Below are 14330 nucleotides of genomic sequence, written 5' to 3' on the forward strand. Positions count from 1 at the left end.
GGGCATTCTTGCGTTGCATTCGGCTTACATATACGCCTTTGGATGACTCGCTTCCGACTGGCAAATGACGCGGCGTGTTTGCACCTGCCGGCTATATGTCTGCTCTGCATCGGTAAGTCTCTTTATAAGGACGCATTTCTTTCCAGAGAGCTTTCATACAGGTTAAAGCTTAACATGTCCAGGAAATAAAACCCGTATTTAAACTTAGGCGGTTTTTCGACGGGACGTTGATCCTCGTTCGGTCGACACACCGGTTTCAGCAATATTGCATCCGTCCGCTGAGTTACTTCTTTAACATTGGGGACGTGGCGCGTTTTTTAGAGTCGCCTGCCTTAAGCGATGTTGATTCGAGCCCTGGATGATGTCCATTCAAGGCTTCAACATTCTGAAACCCAGCAAGCAGTTGCAGTGCAAAGCGCGCAGACGGTGTGTGCTCACTTGCACCGTAATGGGTATTCATACGAGGGAGAAATTGGCGGTGGACACAGGAGGATTGCGGATCACGTGACCACGTCGTCACGGATTAGTGAGTGGGCGCGACCCCCCCGCGACTCCTCGGAGGAGACGGGGACCTTTTCCCCGACAGGACAAACGATCCCTTGGCGGTGGCGGGGCGGGATATGACGGAATTTCGGGCTCTTGTTTGGCCACATCGTTGCTCTTGCCCCTCCCCCCCTGGCTACGCCACTGAGGTCGACCATCTGGCCTAACGCACCGGGCGCACGGTTCCTTGCGTCGTCCATAGGGCATAGCAGTGCCAATAAAAAGAAAAGAAATGCGTTCCAGAGTACTCGTCAAGTTCATTGATTTTGTGACCTCCCTTAAAACATGTCACGTGCACTTCTGCAGAAGCAACTTCTTGTTGCCACAGAAGAGGGAGGCGGGTTATGTAAGAAACACATCTATTTTTGTAGTTTCTCTGCTGTGGCTTGCATAGCAGCCGGCCCATCTCGAGCAGCTGTGCAAGTTGCAAACGCAGTAGGCTGTTAAGGACACAGATTTTCATTTACTAGCTTCATTTGCGTTTCTGGCCTTGCTACAGCACATATCCTGTGAACCCTCCCTTTCTTCCAACCCACAAACACACACCGTGATTTGTGAGTAGTGGTGTTCTGGCCTACCTAATTAACTCGCACGCTACCGGCACTTGCTAGCACTTGCTATTATTGGCTAGTGTCGGTTAAATTATGGCTAATACCGGCTAGTATTGGCTGATATTAGGTAACTGATCACCAATGTTGGCCAGATATGGTTGAAGGATCGCTATATTTATCTAATGTTGACAAAATTATGGCAACAGCTGTCTAGTTTGGGCTAATGTAATATGTTACCAGTTATAGGCTCTTAAAAGAGCAACATTGCGTTCATTCAAGCTCATTTGTATGATCTGGTTCTTGGGCTCGCAAACACGTGGACAACCACGTGGGTTGGTTGTGCTTAAATATTTCCTAGCTTTCTTCTGAGTCAGTTAGGGATTGTGAACAGCAATCTTCTCGTGATTGGCACTGCAGTTAACGGATGCGCTGCGCCACGTACCTGGTGCATAAGTTTCTTCGGCTGCGCTGAACAACTTGTTAAATATCTCGAAGGAGTCGTGAAAGAGACGTTCGATCGCTTTCTCCCTGCGGCGATACAAGACTCCCAACCAGGGTGCGATGTCGCTCGGCAGGCCATCGGGGGCAATCTCAAAGAACCTGCGATCGATCTCTTCCATACGCTTAACTTCGTTTCTTGCTTCTTCCACCCTGCGCAGACGAGACAGCGTCGTCGCGAATTACAGGCACGCAATGCTAGATGGCCATCGTAACTTGCTTATTGAACGCCTTCCGTTAGTTCTGGATGCACGTTAAGGTTAGCGCACTTAAGGTTAATCGATACCTACAGCACCACAGATGTAGACGGTCAAACTGTCTTGAGACATTGCTCTCTTACCACTCAGGGGGACCTCAAATTTTGCTATCATGAATGAATGCGTCTACGCAATTTTTTTTTGTCAGGCACTTAAGCCTAACTGGAAACATCACATGTACAGTCCCTTTCTACAACGCAACAATGGCGACGCTTTAGCACGGGTTCTGCTTGCAACGACCGATATTACCGTAATCCAACCTTTCTCTCGCTCTTAAAGGCCGAAGCCTTAGGCGCCTAATCAAACGCGAAAAGGACCGTCTGTTGCTTCAACACGGGTGATTAAAATTATCGCCATGTTATGACGTCACCCAACGACGTCCTCATGAGGTCACAGGTCGCTAAAATTTGCGACGTCATCATGGCGTGACGTGATATGACGGCGTCATCACATGGCATTGTTACATGGACAAAAGTGGGCCGATCCCGGAGGCACTACAAAACTACGCGAGCTTGCAGAAAGCTTGCACGCCTCCGATCTCTGGAGAAGGAAGGAAAACAGGAGAGAGGAAAGACAGGGATGTTAACCAGTTTGGCATAACCGGTATGCTACCCTGTACAGGGTGAAGGGATGGAGGAGATCGAAAGGAGAGTAAAGAAAGAGAGAAAGAGAGGGGAACACACACGCACACACATAACGTCACAGCGCAGAGCGGCAGTCTTGTGCAGTATGCGGCATCATTAAAAAGACTTACACGACCGATCTCTGGAAAGACAGTGCAAAAACACGTTAGCTGCGCAAAATGGAAAAAGTGAGAACAAAAAGATGATAGTTTTCCTCTTCCAGTCGTCTTAGGCAAAGGCATAATAGATATTGTTAATTTCTGCACCAAATCCCACTTTAGGAGCATAAAATCTTAACGGTAAAGAGACAAAAACAATGACAGAGAATGTTCCGTACGTGGCGCCGTAGACGGAAACCCCTATGAGGGTGAAGAGGATCTTCAGAAAAGGCTCCCTTGATTCCACAACCTGCGGGCCTTCTTTCAAGGAGTCCACGTAATTGTCGACCACGTCTGTGGACAGCTTTTCGAGGGACTCGCTGACTGCATACTTCCTGCAATCAAATTTCATCAAAAATAAGAACCAAGGAAAAATCCTGTATGCCTTGCGTTCAAGGTAAAGGCACCATTCAATCTGCTTGAGGATGCGTGTCTCATAGACGTAGCTTAGCTCGTTCGCAAAGCACTTAGCAACGAATGAGAAGCACACGTTTCGCTGACATTCTCTGTGTCGCGATCCGGATTGCATAATAGAATTTCATCGCTGCTGCGTGATGTCCTACGAGAAACTGCGTGTGTAACGGGAAAGTTTTCTTCTGGACATTTCATTAGTAATGCTGAAAGAAGAGATACATTTTTTTTGACATTGAGAAGGTCCCGTCATGTAACATGTTCGCGACGATATTGCGGTCATGCTGCTCACTCTCGGTAAGTGCCCCGTATTGCTCCAGAATAGTTCAAAATGGACACAAAAGCACCAGCTGTGTGCCGAGGATTACAAACCTGACAGCAAGAAGAGCCACCTTTCGAAGCGCCTTCCAACGCGGGTTGTAATCCTCGAACATGATGTCGTGATGTCCCTGGGTTTGAAGGGCACCTGGAATGGGTAAGTATAGTTACAACGAAACAAAATAACGTTGGGGCGAAGCAACGTTTATGCACTGGTCGCTTGTAGAATCAGTTAGGACAAAACATTCCTGGTCTTGTATTAGCTGGAGCCAGAAGTGGTCGCAGTGCATCGTCGATGAATTGGGGAACTATTACGTGAGAACGACTACCATAAGAGAACATCCTAAGGATGGACTTCCTAAATATGGACAGGAGAGACGCGACGACGTCGCAATACCCCCGCGTTCATGAACTCAGCGGAGAGTCCCTCATTGGTACCTCCCTGAGGTACCTCGTGAGGTACCTGAGGGAGGACAACTCACTAGGCGCGGGGACACATGATCCGACCCACGGTGCGAGACGTACCCTTAGTGCGCGAACCCCCTTTTCTCGCTTCCTCGTGCGTCTTTACTTTCACACTAAGTTCGGCCAACTTGGAGCTCTCTTCTCCATTTCTTGTTCCTCCCTAGGACTTTCGCCACATCGCATCCTGCTCGACTCTCACCACTCCGCGCACCCGCTCGAATCCCTCTCTGTTTTCACAGAATAAGCAGCACATTGTTTCCGAAATACAAGTACCCGTCTCGTTCACCATGGCTGTATACAAACAGGTATATCTCTTGTTTGGTTGGGATATAATGATGTGCTGATAGAAGAACAGAGAGAGTGATGAGACGGCTATAAAGGACACCGATGAGTCTAGTGGGGAATTTCTGGAAAAAGGCTTCACGCCGGCTCACTCAAGTGAAGACTCACCCATCTTAGTTGGAAAGCGCCCGGCGAACTCGTGCCTGCGGTCGAGGAACGCCTCTCGAATCACATCGTAGCTGTTGAGCATAACCATGGGTCTGTGCGACATCCACAGTGTGAATACGTCTCCGTAGACCTTGGCCCATTCGGCTGCCTTGGTCGGGAAGTTGACCTTGCGAACACCTGCGAGGGTCGTCATGTCTTTGTGTTTCATTTATCTGATAACATAGACAGGACTCGAAGAAGCGGTCACCCGGAATATAGCACGAAAAGTGGTTTGCAATTTCCATGATACAAAATCCCAGTCACTTAAAAGGAAGAAAACAATAAACATCAAGAAATAACCAGAGGTCATTACGAAGGAAGACCCTCGCGAGGTTAGAAAAAGTTGTATAGATTGTCAGCGGATTACTCCCAATGTGTGTCCCGATCGTAACCGCTTAGGAACAGCAGTGTAAATCACTTACTCAGAAGGTTTCCCAGCAGCGGCAAAGGGAACGGCCCCCTGGGGTACTCGGACACCCGGTGGTAGAAACGGCCGACAAAGTAGGACACGATGAAGACCAGCGCAGTGGTGATCCATCGCCAGTCCCAGACAAGGGCTAACATCTCGAGAAGAGCACTCATGGCTCTTCGCCGGTCGAGCACCCAATGAGTCTGAGGACACAGAAAATAAGAAGAATCAGGTGCCCCATTTCGCGAAACACATGGAATCATTACATGGCCCTAGCTGTTGCGAGCTTAATGGACGCCATAGAGGCAACCTCTTCGGCTTCCATTTCCTTGTCTCAACACTGTGGCAAATTCTTCTAGGGAAACTGTCGGACGATTCGAAAGCGCTTTCTAGGCTCTGCCTCTCAGTGTGCCCAGGTTCACGTAAACTCGGTAGACGACCTGAATGTTGCATAAAACTGAGGACGTTAGGACTTATGAAGCTTGTTAAATTGGAGTGTGCCAGAGAAAGCGAATTTTCCATTTCATTACAGTTGGATACCTTCACAGGTAAAACTTCCACTTCAATTTGGGGCGAGCAAGGGTTACTATACGGTAACGTTAGTAACATTCAAATTTAACCTCTCCTAGTTACAGCCTTCATATACTCATCGTCTTGCGCAGATCCAGGGGGATGTCCACAAATTAATGAGCATGAGCAGAATGTCCAGGTTGCCATGAGCATGAGCATCTAGCCATTCGGCGCAACCCTGGATAAGTTGCTGAGACGCATCGGTGAGCGAATTCATTGTCTGAACGACATCGCGATGGTGGCGACGGTATGTTGCTGAGTTACTAACAAGCCTGTTTCGCGCAGCCTTCTAAACCTATTGCGCTTCATTTGCGACTTAAGAAAGAAGAAGAATCATCTTAGGAAAGTATTTCGTGCTGTAGGGTATGGTTCGAATAACGGGGAATAAATACTATACGCACAGATCTTGATGCGGCGTGATCGCAAGCTCACTATCTACTACAGTATCCCAGCTGCATGAAATAATACATTATTTGCATAAAGACGTTGCGATGGTAGGGTGCAAGTCGACTAGAGTAACCTTGGCTGTTGGCGAAGCGTCACCGCGCATGTGCGCAATGACTTCTTTGTAATTGCGACATTAGGCCATTATTCGAGTGCGGACCCCTCTTATGGCAGACCCGAACACTGCGTCTACTGAGCAGTCAACTCGTGCCGCATCCTCAACCGTTCAAAAAGACGCTAATAACAGAAATCGTTGCTTCATGACAGACGTGAGAATCTAACACTAGTCGCGCGCAATTGTGGCGCAATCTCGAAGAAATACAATGAACAAATTTACAGGCACCTAATTGGTACGTGATGTTATATTGTGACAACGGAACTAATGAATAGCAGCGAATCCGGATTCCTCCTCTATTTATAAAAGTGTCTGAGAAATTGTATTGCCTGTTCTTAAACCAATGGCATGTTTGACTGTTCGTTTTGAAAAGCTCCAGCAGCGCTTCAAGAGTTGCCCAAGACAGAAGCTTGGGTTTATTGTTAACTGAGCTAAACTAAAACGACGATATCAAAGCCTCATTAACGCCTCTTTTTTTTTTTTGCTGTCCCTGAACGCAGGGTTTAACTCACATGCCCCATATATGCATGCAATAGGAACAAACATTGGTCGCTGTCATTACTGGCATGTGCCTAGACAGTTCACATACCTGTTCAGAAGCAGTCATTCACCTTGACAGCGCTTTTAAATGTCAAGCATTTCTTAGCGAACCTCAGCACATTGTGCGTTTCTATCTACGTATCTATCTATCGATCCATCGATCTATCTAGCCGCCTACGTCTGGGCGCTCTCCCGGTCGTCTCCACAGGTTGTAATATACCAAAACTTGCATAGCGTAGGATGAGTGTATGACGAACCCGATTCACTGGTGATGACATGAATAACTCAAAATACAGTTCGCGTACGTCATGGAACCCTTTCCCTCAGTCACCTGTGGCACATACCCGCATACCAGAGTTCATGTTATGCGGGTATGCGCCTCAGGGGACAACAGAGTCTCAATCAACGCAGTGGCCGCGAACATAGACATTGACACATGAGGAAAGTGATAATAATAGTAATTGTAGGGGTTTCACGTCCCAAAACCACGATATGATTATGAGAGACGCCGTAGGGCTCCAGAAATTTGGACCATGTGGTGTTCTTTAACGTGCACTGAAATCGCACAGTTCACGGGCCTCTAGCACTTCGCCTCCATCGAAAATGCGACCACCGCGGCTTGGATAGAACCCGCGACCTTCTGGTCAGCGGCCGAGCACCGTAACCACTACACCACAGCGGCCGACGCAAGAAAAGTTAGGGAGCTGAAGACATAGCACCCCTGGAAGACGCTGGGCTACCATCCACTTGTGCACGCGGTCCGCAACGTCGCCTACGTGTATTACGCAAAAACCGGGGTCATTGTTTCCTACAATAACTCTGCCGATAGGACCATGTCCCTCATGATTGCCGGTGATTTCAGCATTCATTTATCAAAACCCAACAACGCCTGGTTCTTAGAAGGCATGAAAGACGGCTTGGATGTGGACAGGGAATCACAAGACGTTGGTGCCACAGGAGGCACCATAGATCATTTCTTCGTAAAAGCCAACCGCGCTTTCCACCAGCTCTACTGCACCTCGCACTTCACTACACTTAGACCGTTCGTAGCCGCGATCACGAACAGATCCAATAACAAGTCCTGCATAGCTGCTGGTGCTCACTGATCACGGTTATGATGACCTTGTTCAAGAACTGCCAAGAACCCCTTCTACATATGCACACGGGTTCATGAAACGTGCGTGCGTTCTCCGTCATAACGGATAAGTGTAAGCATAACAACTGTAACGCAACTCTTATTACTGCAACTGTGACTGTAACGTGCGTGCAGTGCGCTTGCGCGTGCTACTCGGCTGTGTATATATTGCTACGCTAACGCGACAGGCAGGACGAAAAGAAGAGGAGGACAAAGAGCGCTTGTTTTGCGAGTGTATCGGTGCCAGGCGGCAGCCATTCAGCCCCTTTTGCCCATCAGCCCATCTTCAAATAAACATCTTTCATCATAACAGTTTAATTAGAGGTGCGGGGTACGATAACGGCGCTCTCTACGAACGACGACGCACCGACTGAAGAGACGCAGTACGTCGTGATTCGCCGAAGTAGACGAATTGCTGGTCTGCCGCCAGAGATGGATTCCGAAACGGACAACGAGCATCTGGCACTCGCTTCCGGTCTCCCGACACCGGCCGCCTCAGGTCACCCATGTCAACCCTACATCGAGCCACGAACCTTCGCAGGAAAAGCCGGTGAGGATGTGGACGCTTGGCTGAGCTTCTACCAACGGGCAAGTCGGTTCAATGGTTGGAATTCCACCGGTCAGCTTACCAATGTCGGCCTCTTCCTTAAGGGAACCGCGTCTGTGTGGTATGAAAACCACGAGGAGAGCTTGACAACGTGGCCGAAGTTCGTCGACGAGATTAGGAAGTGCTTCGGAGATCCAGCGGCCAAAAAGAAGCGTGCCGAGCAAACGCTGATGCAACGCGCTCAGGTTCCTGGGGAAACCTGCACAACGTACATTGAGGAAGTGCTCAAGTTGTGCAAGGTCCTGGACCCTCGGATGACCGAAGAGGACAAAGTGGGTCACCTTCTGAAAGGAATTGCAGAGGACGTCTATCAGTACCTCATCGCGAAGGAGAATCTAGAGTCCGTGAGTGACGTCATCCTTCACTGCCGCACATTTGAAGCCTTGAGAGCTCGGCGCATCACACCGAAGTTCGGCCGCTTGGCCAACGTAACGACTGTCGCCAGCGTTGACGTCGCTCCAGCCCTGTATGACCTCGCGTCAATTATCCGCCAAGTGGTGCGGGAAGAGCTCGACCGACGTGAAGCGGCGTCTGTTCCGTCTCCTCGGCCTCGGGAGCCTCTTCCTTCGTGCGATCCGAGTGTGACGTCCATCAACGCTGCTTCCGTTGATGCATACAACTTCGCACCGCGTCCAATGGTACCAAGCTCTGCAGTGAACGCCCATCTCGGTTACGAGGGCCACGACGGCTTCGTACGCGGCCCATCTGCAGTTTCTCAAACGTGGGACGGCCGCGCCATGTATCCTCCCGCTGGCAATTTCAGCATGTCTCGTGAGCGCCCCATTTGCTTCCAATGTGGCGTCCGCGGCCACGTCGCCCGATTTTGTCTTCAGCGACGCCGCATGTCAGCCCCATCAACTGAGCGACCACGCACTTTCTATCGGCGCAACAATCACCCTGGTGACAGAGCCAACTGGCCTCTCGGCCCTGATAGCAGGACGCCCTATCGGCTGAATTACTGCAGCGACTCGCCAGCTTCCGTGCGGAGCTTGACGCCACCGCCTGGACGGCAACACAGGTCTCCGTCTCCTCTACGACGTCTCACGTCCCCACCGCCGGGAAACTAGGCAGCGCGACCGATGGAGGTGAGGTCGCCGGTCATCTTCAGCCACATTCCCCTATGCCTCCGCCAGTCACCATGCATCACAACAAGATTAGTGTTTTAGTGGACAATGTTGCTACGTCAGCCTTAGTAGACACGGGGGCGAGTGTATCTGTCATCAGTCTGGATTTCAAAACCAAACTCGGTCGTAAAGTAATGTTTCACTGGGACAACGCTAACACATTTCGTGCTGTAAGTGGACAATTGCTCCGACCCCTTGGTGTGTGCACAGTGAACGTTTATTTCTCCGACAAGTTATATCAAGCCGAATTTGCAGTTCTTGCTCAGTCTACACATGATGTCATTCTTGGCCTCGACTTCTTACAGCAGTGAGGTGCCACGCTTGACTGTGGGACCGGCGAGCTTTTCCTGCCCCCTCTTGCCGACCGACCTTCTACCTGTTCGCGCACCCTCGCCGTCCTTGAAGATGTCGTCCTCCCGGCACATTCCGTATCCAGAGTTCGAGTAGCTGCTGATAGTGGTGACATTGATGCACTTGCTGCTATTGCCGAACCGGTGTCTTCGATCATAACGAAGAAAAGTGCGTTCATACCTCGATGCGTCATCTCTTTGGCCCGCGGAACAACCACACTTTGGGTGTCAAATGTATCTGACGAGTCTGTTGTGCTACCCAAGGGTATGAGGCTTGCATCGTTTGAAGTGGATACCAGCATCGATATAGCAGCTTACATAATGACACATCGCACGAAGAAGCCCGAGCAACTGATATTAGCCCTGGTGTTCCTCAAGACTCATCCCTTTTCCTGAACATGGTTAACAAGTCACTGACCTCCGAGAAGCGTCAAGTGCTGGTCAGTGTCCTCAGGAAGCATGCATCGCTGTTTGATTTCAGCCAGGAAGCTAAGGAAGTGCGCATTCCCAACACACGGGCTCGTCACAGGATCGACACCGGGTTAGCGCATCCAATAAGGCAGAAGCCTTACCGCCTGTCCGCGTCGGAGCGTAAGGTTATCGCTGACCAGGTGGATGACATGCTGGCCAAGGGCGTCATTCAAGATTCTTCTAGCCCTTGGGCTGCACCGGTCATACTTGTGAGAAAGAAAGACGGATCCTGGAGGTTTTGCGTCGACTACCGGCGCCTCAATTCCGTGACGAAAAAGGATGTGTATCCGCTTCCCCGTATCGACGACGTCATTGACTGTCTCCACTCGGCGTCCTACTTTTCATCTGTGGACCTCCGATCGGGCTATTGGCAAATACCGATGCATTCCACTGACAAAGAGAAAACAGCTTTTGTGACACCAGACGGCTTGTTTGAATTCAACGTTATGCCGTTTGGTTTGTGCAACGCGCCCGCGACGTTCGAAAGGTTCATGGACACGGTTCTGCGTGGCCTAAAATGGGAGATTTGTTTATGCTATCTAGATGACGTCGTAATTTTCGGTCGCACTTTTGCAGAACACAACCAGCGACTTGACGTTGTTTTGACGTGCCTCGAACAGGCTGCCCTTACCCTGAACTCAAAGAAATGCCAGTTTGGCCAACGAGAGGCGCTAGTACTCGGACATCTAGTGGACAAGCACGGCGTACGGCCAGACCCACAGAAGGTTGCCGCAGTGAGCAATTTTAAGCAACCGCAGTCGCAACGTGAGTTAAGAAGTTTCTTAGGTCTTTGCTCGTACTTTCGACGTTTTGTGCCCAATTTTGCCGAAACTGCGTACCCTCTGACCTCATTGCTACGCAAGGACACGCCTTTCACCTGGACAACGGATTGCGACTCTTCGTTTCGGCAGCTAAAGTTCATGCTCTCTTCCGGACCCATACTCCACCATTTTGACCCTTCTGCCACAACGGAAGTGCACACCGACGCAAGTGGAATTGGCCTCGGTGCCGTCCTCATCCAGCGTTTTGGTGACGCCGAGCATGCCATTGCGTACGCCAGCCGTTCGTTGAGCAAGGCCGAACAGAATTACACCGTAACGGAGCAAGAGTGTCTCGCTGTAGTTTTTGCTGTCCAGAAGTTCCGCCCGTATCTCTACGGCCATCACTTCACGATTGTTACCGATCATCATTCGCTATGTTGGTTAGTTGGTCTCCGTGACCCGTCTAGTCGCCTTGCTCGGTGGGCGCTACGCTTGCAGGAATTTGACTTTACGGTCCGTTACAAGAGTGGCCGCCAGCATGCCGACGCCGACTGTCTTTCGCGGCTCCCGCTACCCACAACTGCTTGTGACGCCGACAATTTTGATGAATTCCTAGCCGCCATTGACGATACACGTTTTCCCGACCTCGCCACCTTCAGGAAAGAACAGCGTGACGACCGGCACTTGGATGCCCTTTTCGACTCAGCTGCTCAGCCGACAAACAACAATGGCTTTGTTATGCAAGATGGCCTGCTCTATAAAAAGAATTACGCGGCTGATGGTGCACGCTTACTATTAGTGGTCCCCACAAAGTTGCGACGAGACGTGCTCCGTGCTATGCACGATGACGGGACCGCTGGACACATGGGTTTCGCCAAAACGTATCACCGCGTTCAAGGTAGATTCTACTGGCCTAGAATGAGAAGGACTATAGAAAAGTATGTGGCCAGTTGTGACAAATGCCAACAATTCAAGCCCCCGAACACTGCCCCGGTCGGACTCCTTCACCCTTTGACACCACCCTCAACACCTTTCGAAATGGTCGGAGTGGATCTTGTCGGCCCTTTCCCGCGCTCATCAAACAACAACCGTTGGGTCATCGTTTGTGTTGACCACCTGACGCGTTATGCGGAGACCGCAGCAATACCAACAGCCACGGCAATCGATATTTCGAGTTTCCTCCTGTCTACAGTCATACTTCGCCATGGACCACCTCGCATTATTGTGAGTGATCGTGGACGCCACTTCGTTGCCGACGTCGTCGAAGAACTCTTGCGTCTCTGTGATTGTCGATTTCGCCACGCGACCCCTTATCACCCGCAGACAAATGGTCTCGTCGAGCGCACGAACAGAACGCTCACCAATATGATTTCTATGTACGTCAATTCAAGGCATAAGAATTGGGATGACATCCTCCCCTTTATTACGTACGCCTACAACACGGCGAGGCATGAAGCCACTGCCTACAGCCCCTTCTATCTTCTTTACGTTCGACCACCTCGACTCTTCCTTGACACCATTCTGCCATTTCATACTCATGTGGACCTTTCCATTGCCCAGACTCTCTGCCGCGCAGAGGAGGCACGGCGTGTAGCTTAGCTTCGTACGCTGGCATCCCAGGACCGTTCCAAGATAACCTACGATTCACGGCACAAGGACGTATCTTACGACAAATGCGACATAGTTTGGCTCTGGACGCCGCTTCGCAAGCGTGGCCTGTGTCAAAAGTTTCTGGCCCGTTACACCGGCCCCTTCGTCATCGTCGATCGCCTCAGTGACCTCACGTACTCGATAGCTCGTCTCCTAAACCACGGCTACCGTTCTCGGCAGACGCAACTTGTTCACGTCGCGCGCCTAAAGCGCTGTCGTCCGCGCGACTCCGCGTTCACGTAGCCGTTACTCGCCCGGCGGGCTTCGTCTGTGGAGGGAGGAGTGCTACGCTAACGCGACAGGCAGGACGAAAAGAAGAGGAGGACAAAGAGTGCTTGTTTTGCGAGTGTATCGGTGCCAGGCGGCAGCCATTCAGCCCCTTTTGCCCATGAGCCCATCTTCAAATAAACATCTTTCATCATAACAATATGTAAGGAAGCTTTTCTGAATAAAGCTTAGTTGCGAATAGCGCCTGTCCTGTGCATCCGTGTTGCTTCATTGTCCTATTCGAATTCCCGCTATCCAGTATTGAAGAATATAAGCACTACATATCAGCTCACTGCGTCTGGTGTCGGTAACACCTATGTTGCTGTTGGCATCGTTAAGGAATTTTTAAACAACTGGTTATATAACACATGTGCGACTCTTCAAAATATGTGTGTGCGTATACCATTTGCACATTTGTGTAGCGTCATTCCGTAACGTTTCGCCCAATGTGAAAAATTGCGACACAGTCACCTTCCTGCGCATGCTTCGCATAACATCGATTCCCACGGTACGTGCGATCTGCCGAAGTTTTTCTTACAGTCTACCTCTATCTTTTCTTTCCCTGTCGCACCATGCATTTCAAAGCTAAGTGACCGAAAAAGTGAAAGAAACAACTGCGTAAACAATATTTCAAGTTTAAGCAGGTCTGTCCAACTGAAACCGCTGTAAGACAAAATCGACACCGACGCGCGACTTCACCAAACTCGAAAAGGGATCTCCCGTGAACGAAATCCGTACATTTCCGCGGCGATGAGCCATCTATTCTGTTACACACACCATTTGGGAGTACTCACCTACGCGAGTCTTCTTCGAAGAAAAAGATATCACGTGCAGGATCCACCTTGCAGTGGTTGCATAGGGATGAAGTTACGGCAAGTCTCCAGTGTCGATTGAACGAATGTAAGGCCTCGAGAAAGTCCTGAAACGCACGTCGAATTGAGTCAAAACATGCAACACGCCGCTCGGCGTAAGCGCGTCCTTGAGTCCACACGCCCTGACAGCTGCGACTCGCCCCCCATTTTCCTTCGCCCCGTTTCCCTTTCTCTCCCCCTATTCAGTCCCCTCGCTGGCGTTCCGTGCTCTCTCCGCTCGCGACCCAATTCTCACCACAACGTACGGCACTGACCGGAAGGGCGAGGGGGAAAAAGGGCGACAACTTGTGTTTTTCGCAGTGGCTGATATCTACGAGATTCTCTTGAGTGTTAAGGCCCAGACGCTGCGCCAATTGTCAGCTTGGGACTGAAGCAAACAGTGCGGAGACACATGGGCGAAGTGAGCAACTAACGCGACCAGATAACGCTATAGAGTAAAGGATAAAAATGATGAGCATCTTTATCATAGCCTCTTCCAAAAGCAGCAACAACTCGGGAGACGTCGTGGCGCTTGAAGCCTTTGGACTCACTCCCGCAATAACAAACCGATGCATTTGTTTGCTGTGGGGCGCGTCCGTGTCGAAAACAGTGATAGTGACAGTACGTGCATGGCGATAGCTCCCCGAAGAGAGCGTTCTGAGGGTCTAAGCAGATCCTCTGAACATCGCTGACATCGCTTAGAATAGCTTCGCACTCGCAAAA

At 50.3% G+C, this 14330-nt stretch overlaps 1 protein-coding gene across 1 annotated transcript; it reads right to left on the reverse strand.

Annotated features, from left to right (window-relative positions):
- Positions 1-1536: 1536 nt before the first annotated feature.
- Positions 1537-13773, reverse strand: LOC119377837 (cytochrome P450 1A1; the record flags this gene model as incomplete). The annotated part of the gene is given in 6 exon segments (XM_037647136.1): positions 1537-1745; positions 2810-2965; positions 3414-3507; positions 4275-4451; positions 4736-4925; positions 13551-13773. Coding segments are annotated over 5 exon segments (796 nt in total), but the record flags the coding sequence as incomplete, so codon positions are not given.
- Positions 13774-14330: the final 557 nt, after the last annotated feature.

The sequence above is a fragment of the Rhipicephalus sanguineus genome, unplaced genomic scaffold (genome assembly GCF_013339695.2).
Source record: "Rhipicephalus sanguineus isolate Rsan-2018 unplaced genomic scaffold, BIME_Rsan_1.4 Seq5768, whole genome shotgun sequence".
Lineage (NCBI taxonomy): Eukaryota > Metazoa > Arthropoda > Arachnida > Ixodida > Ixodidae > Rhipicephalus > Rhipicephalus sanguineus.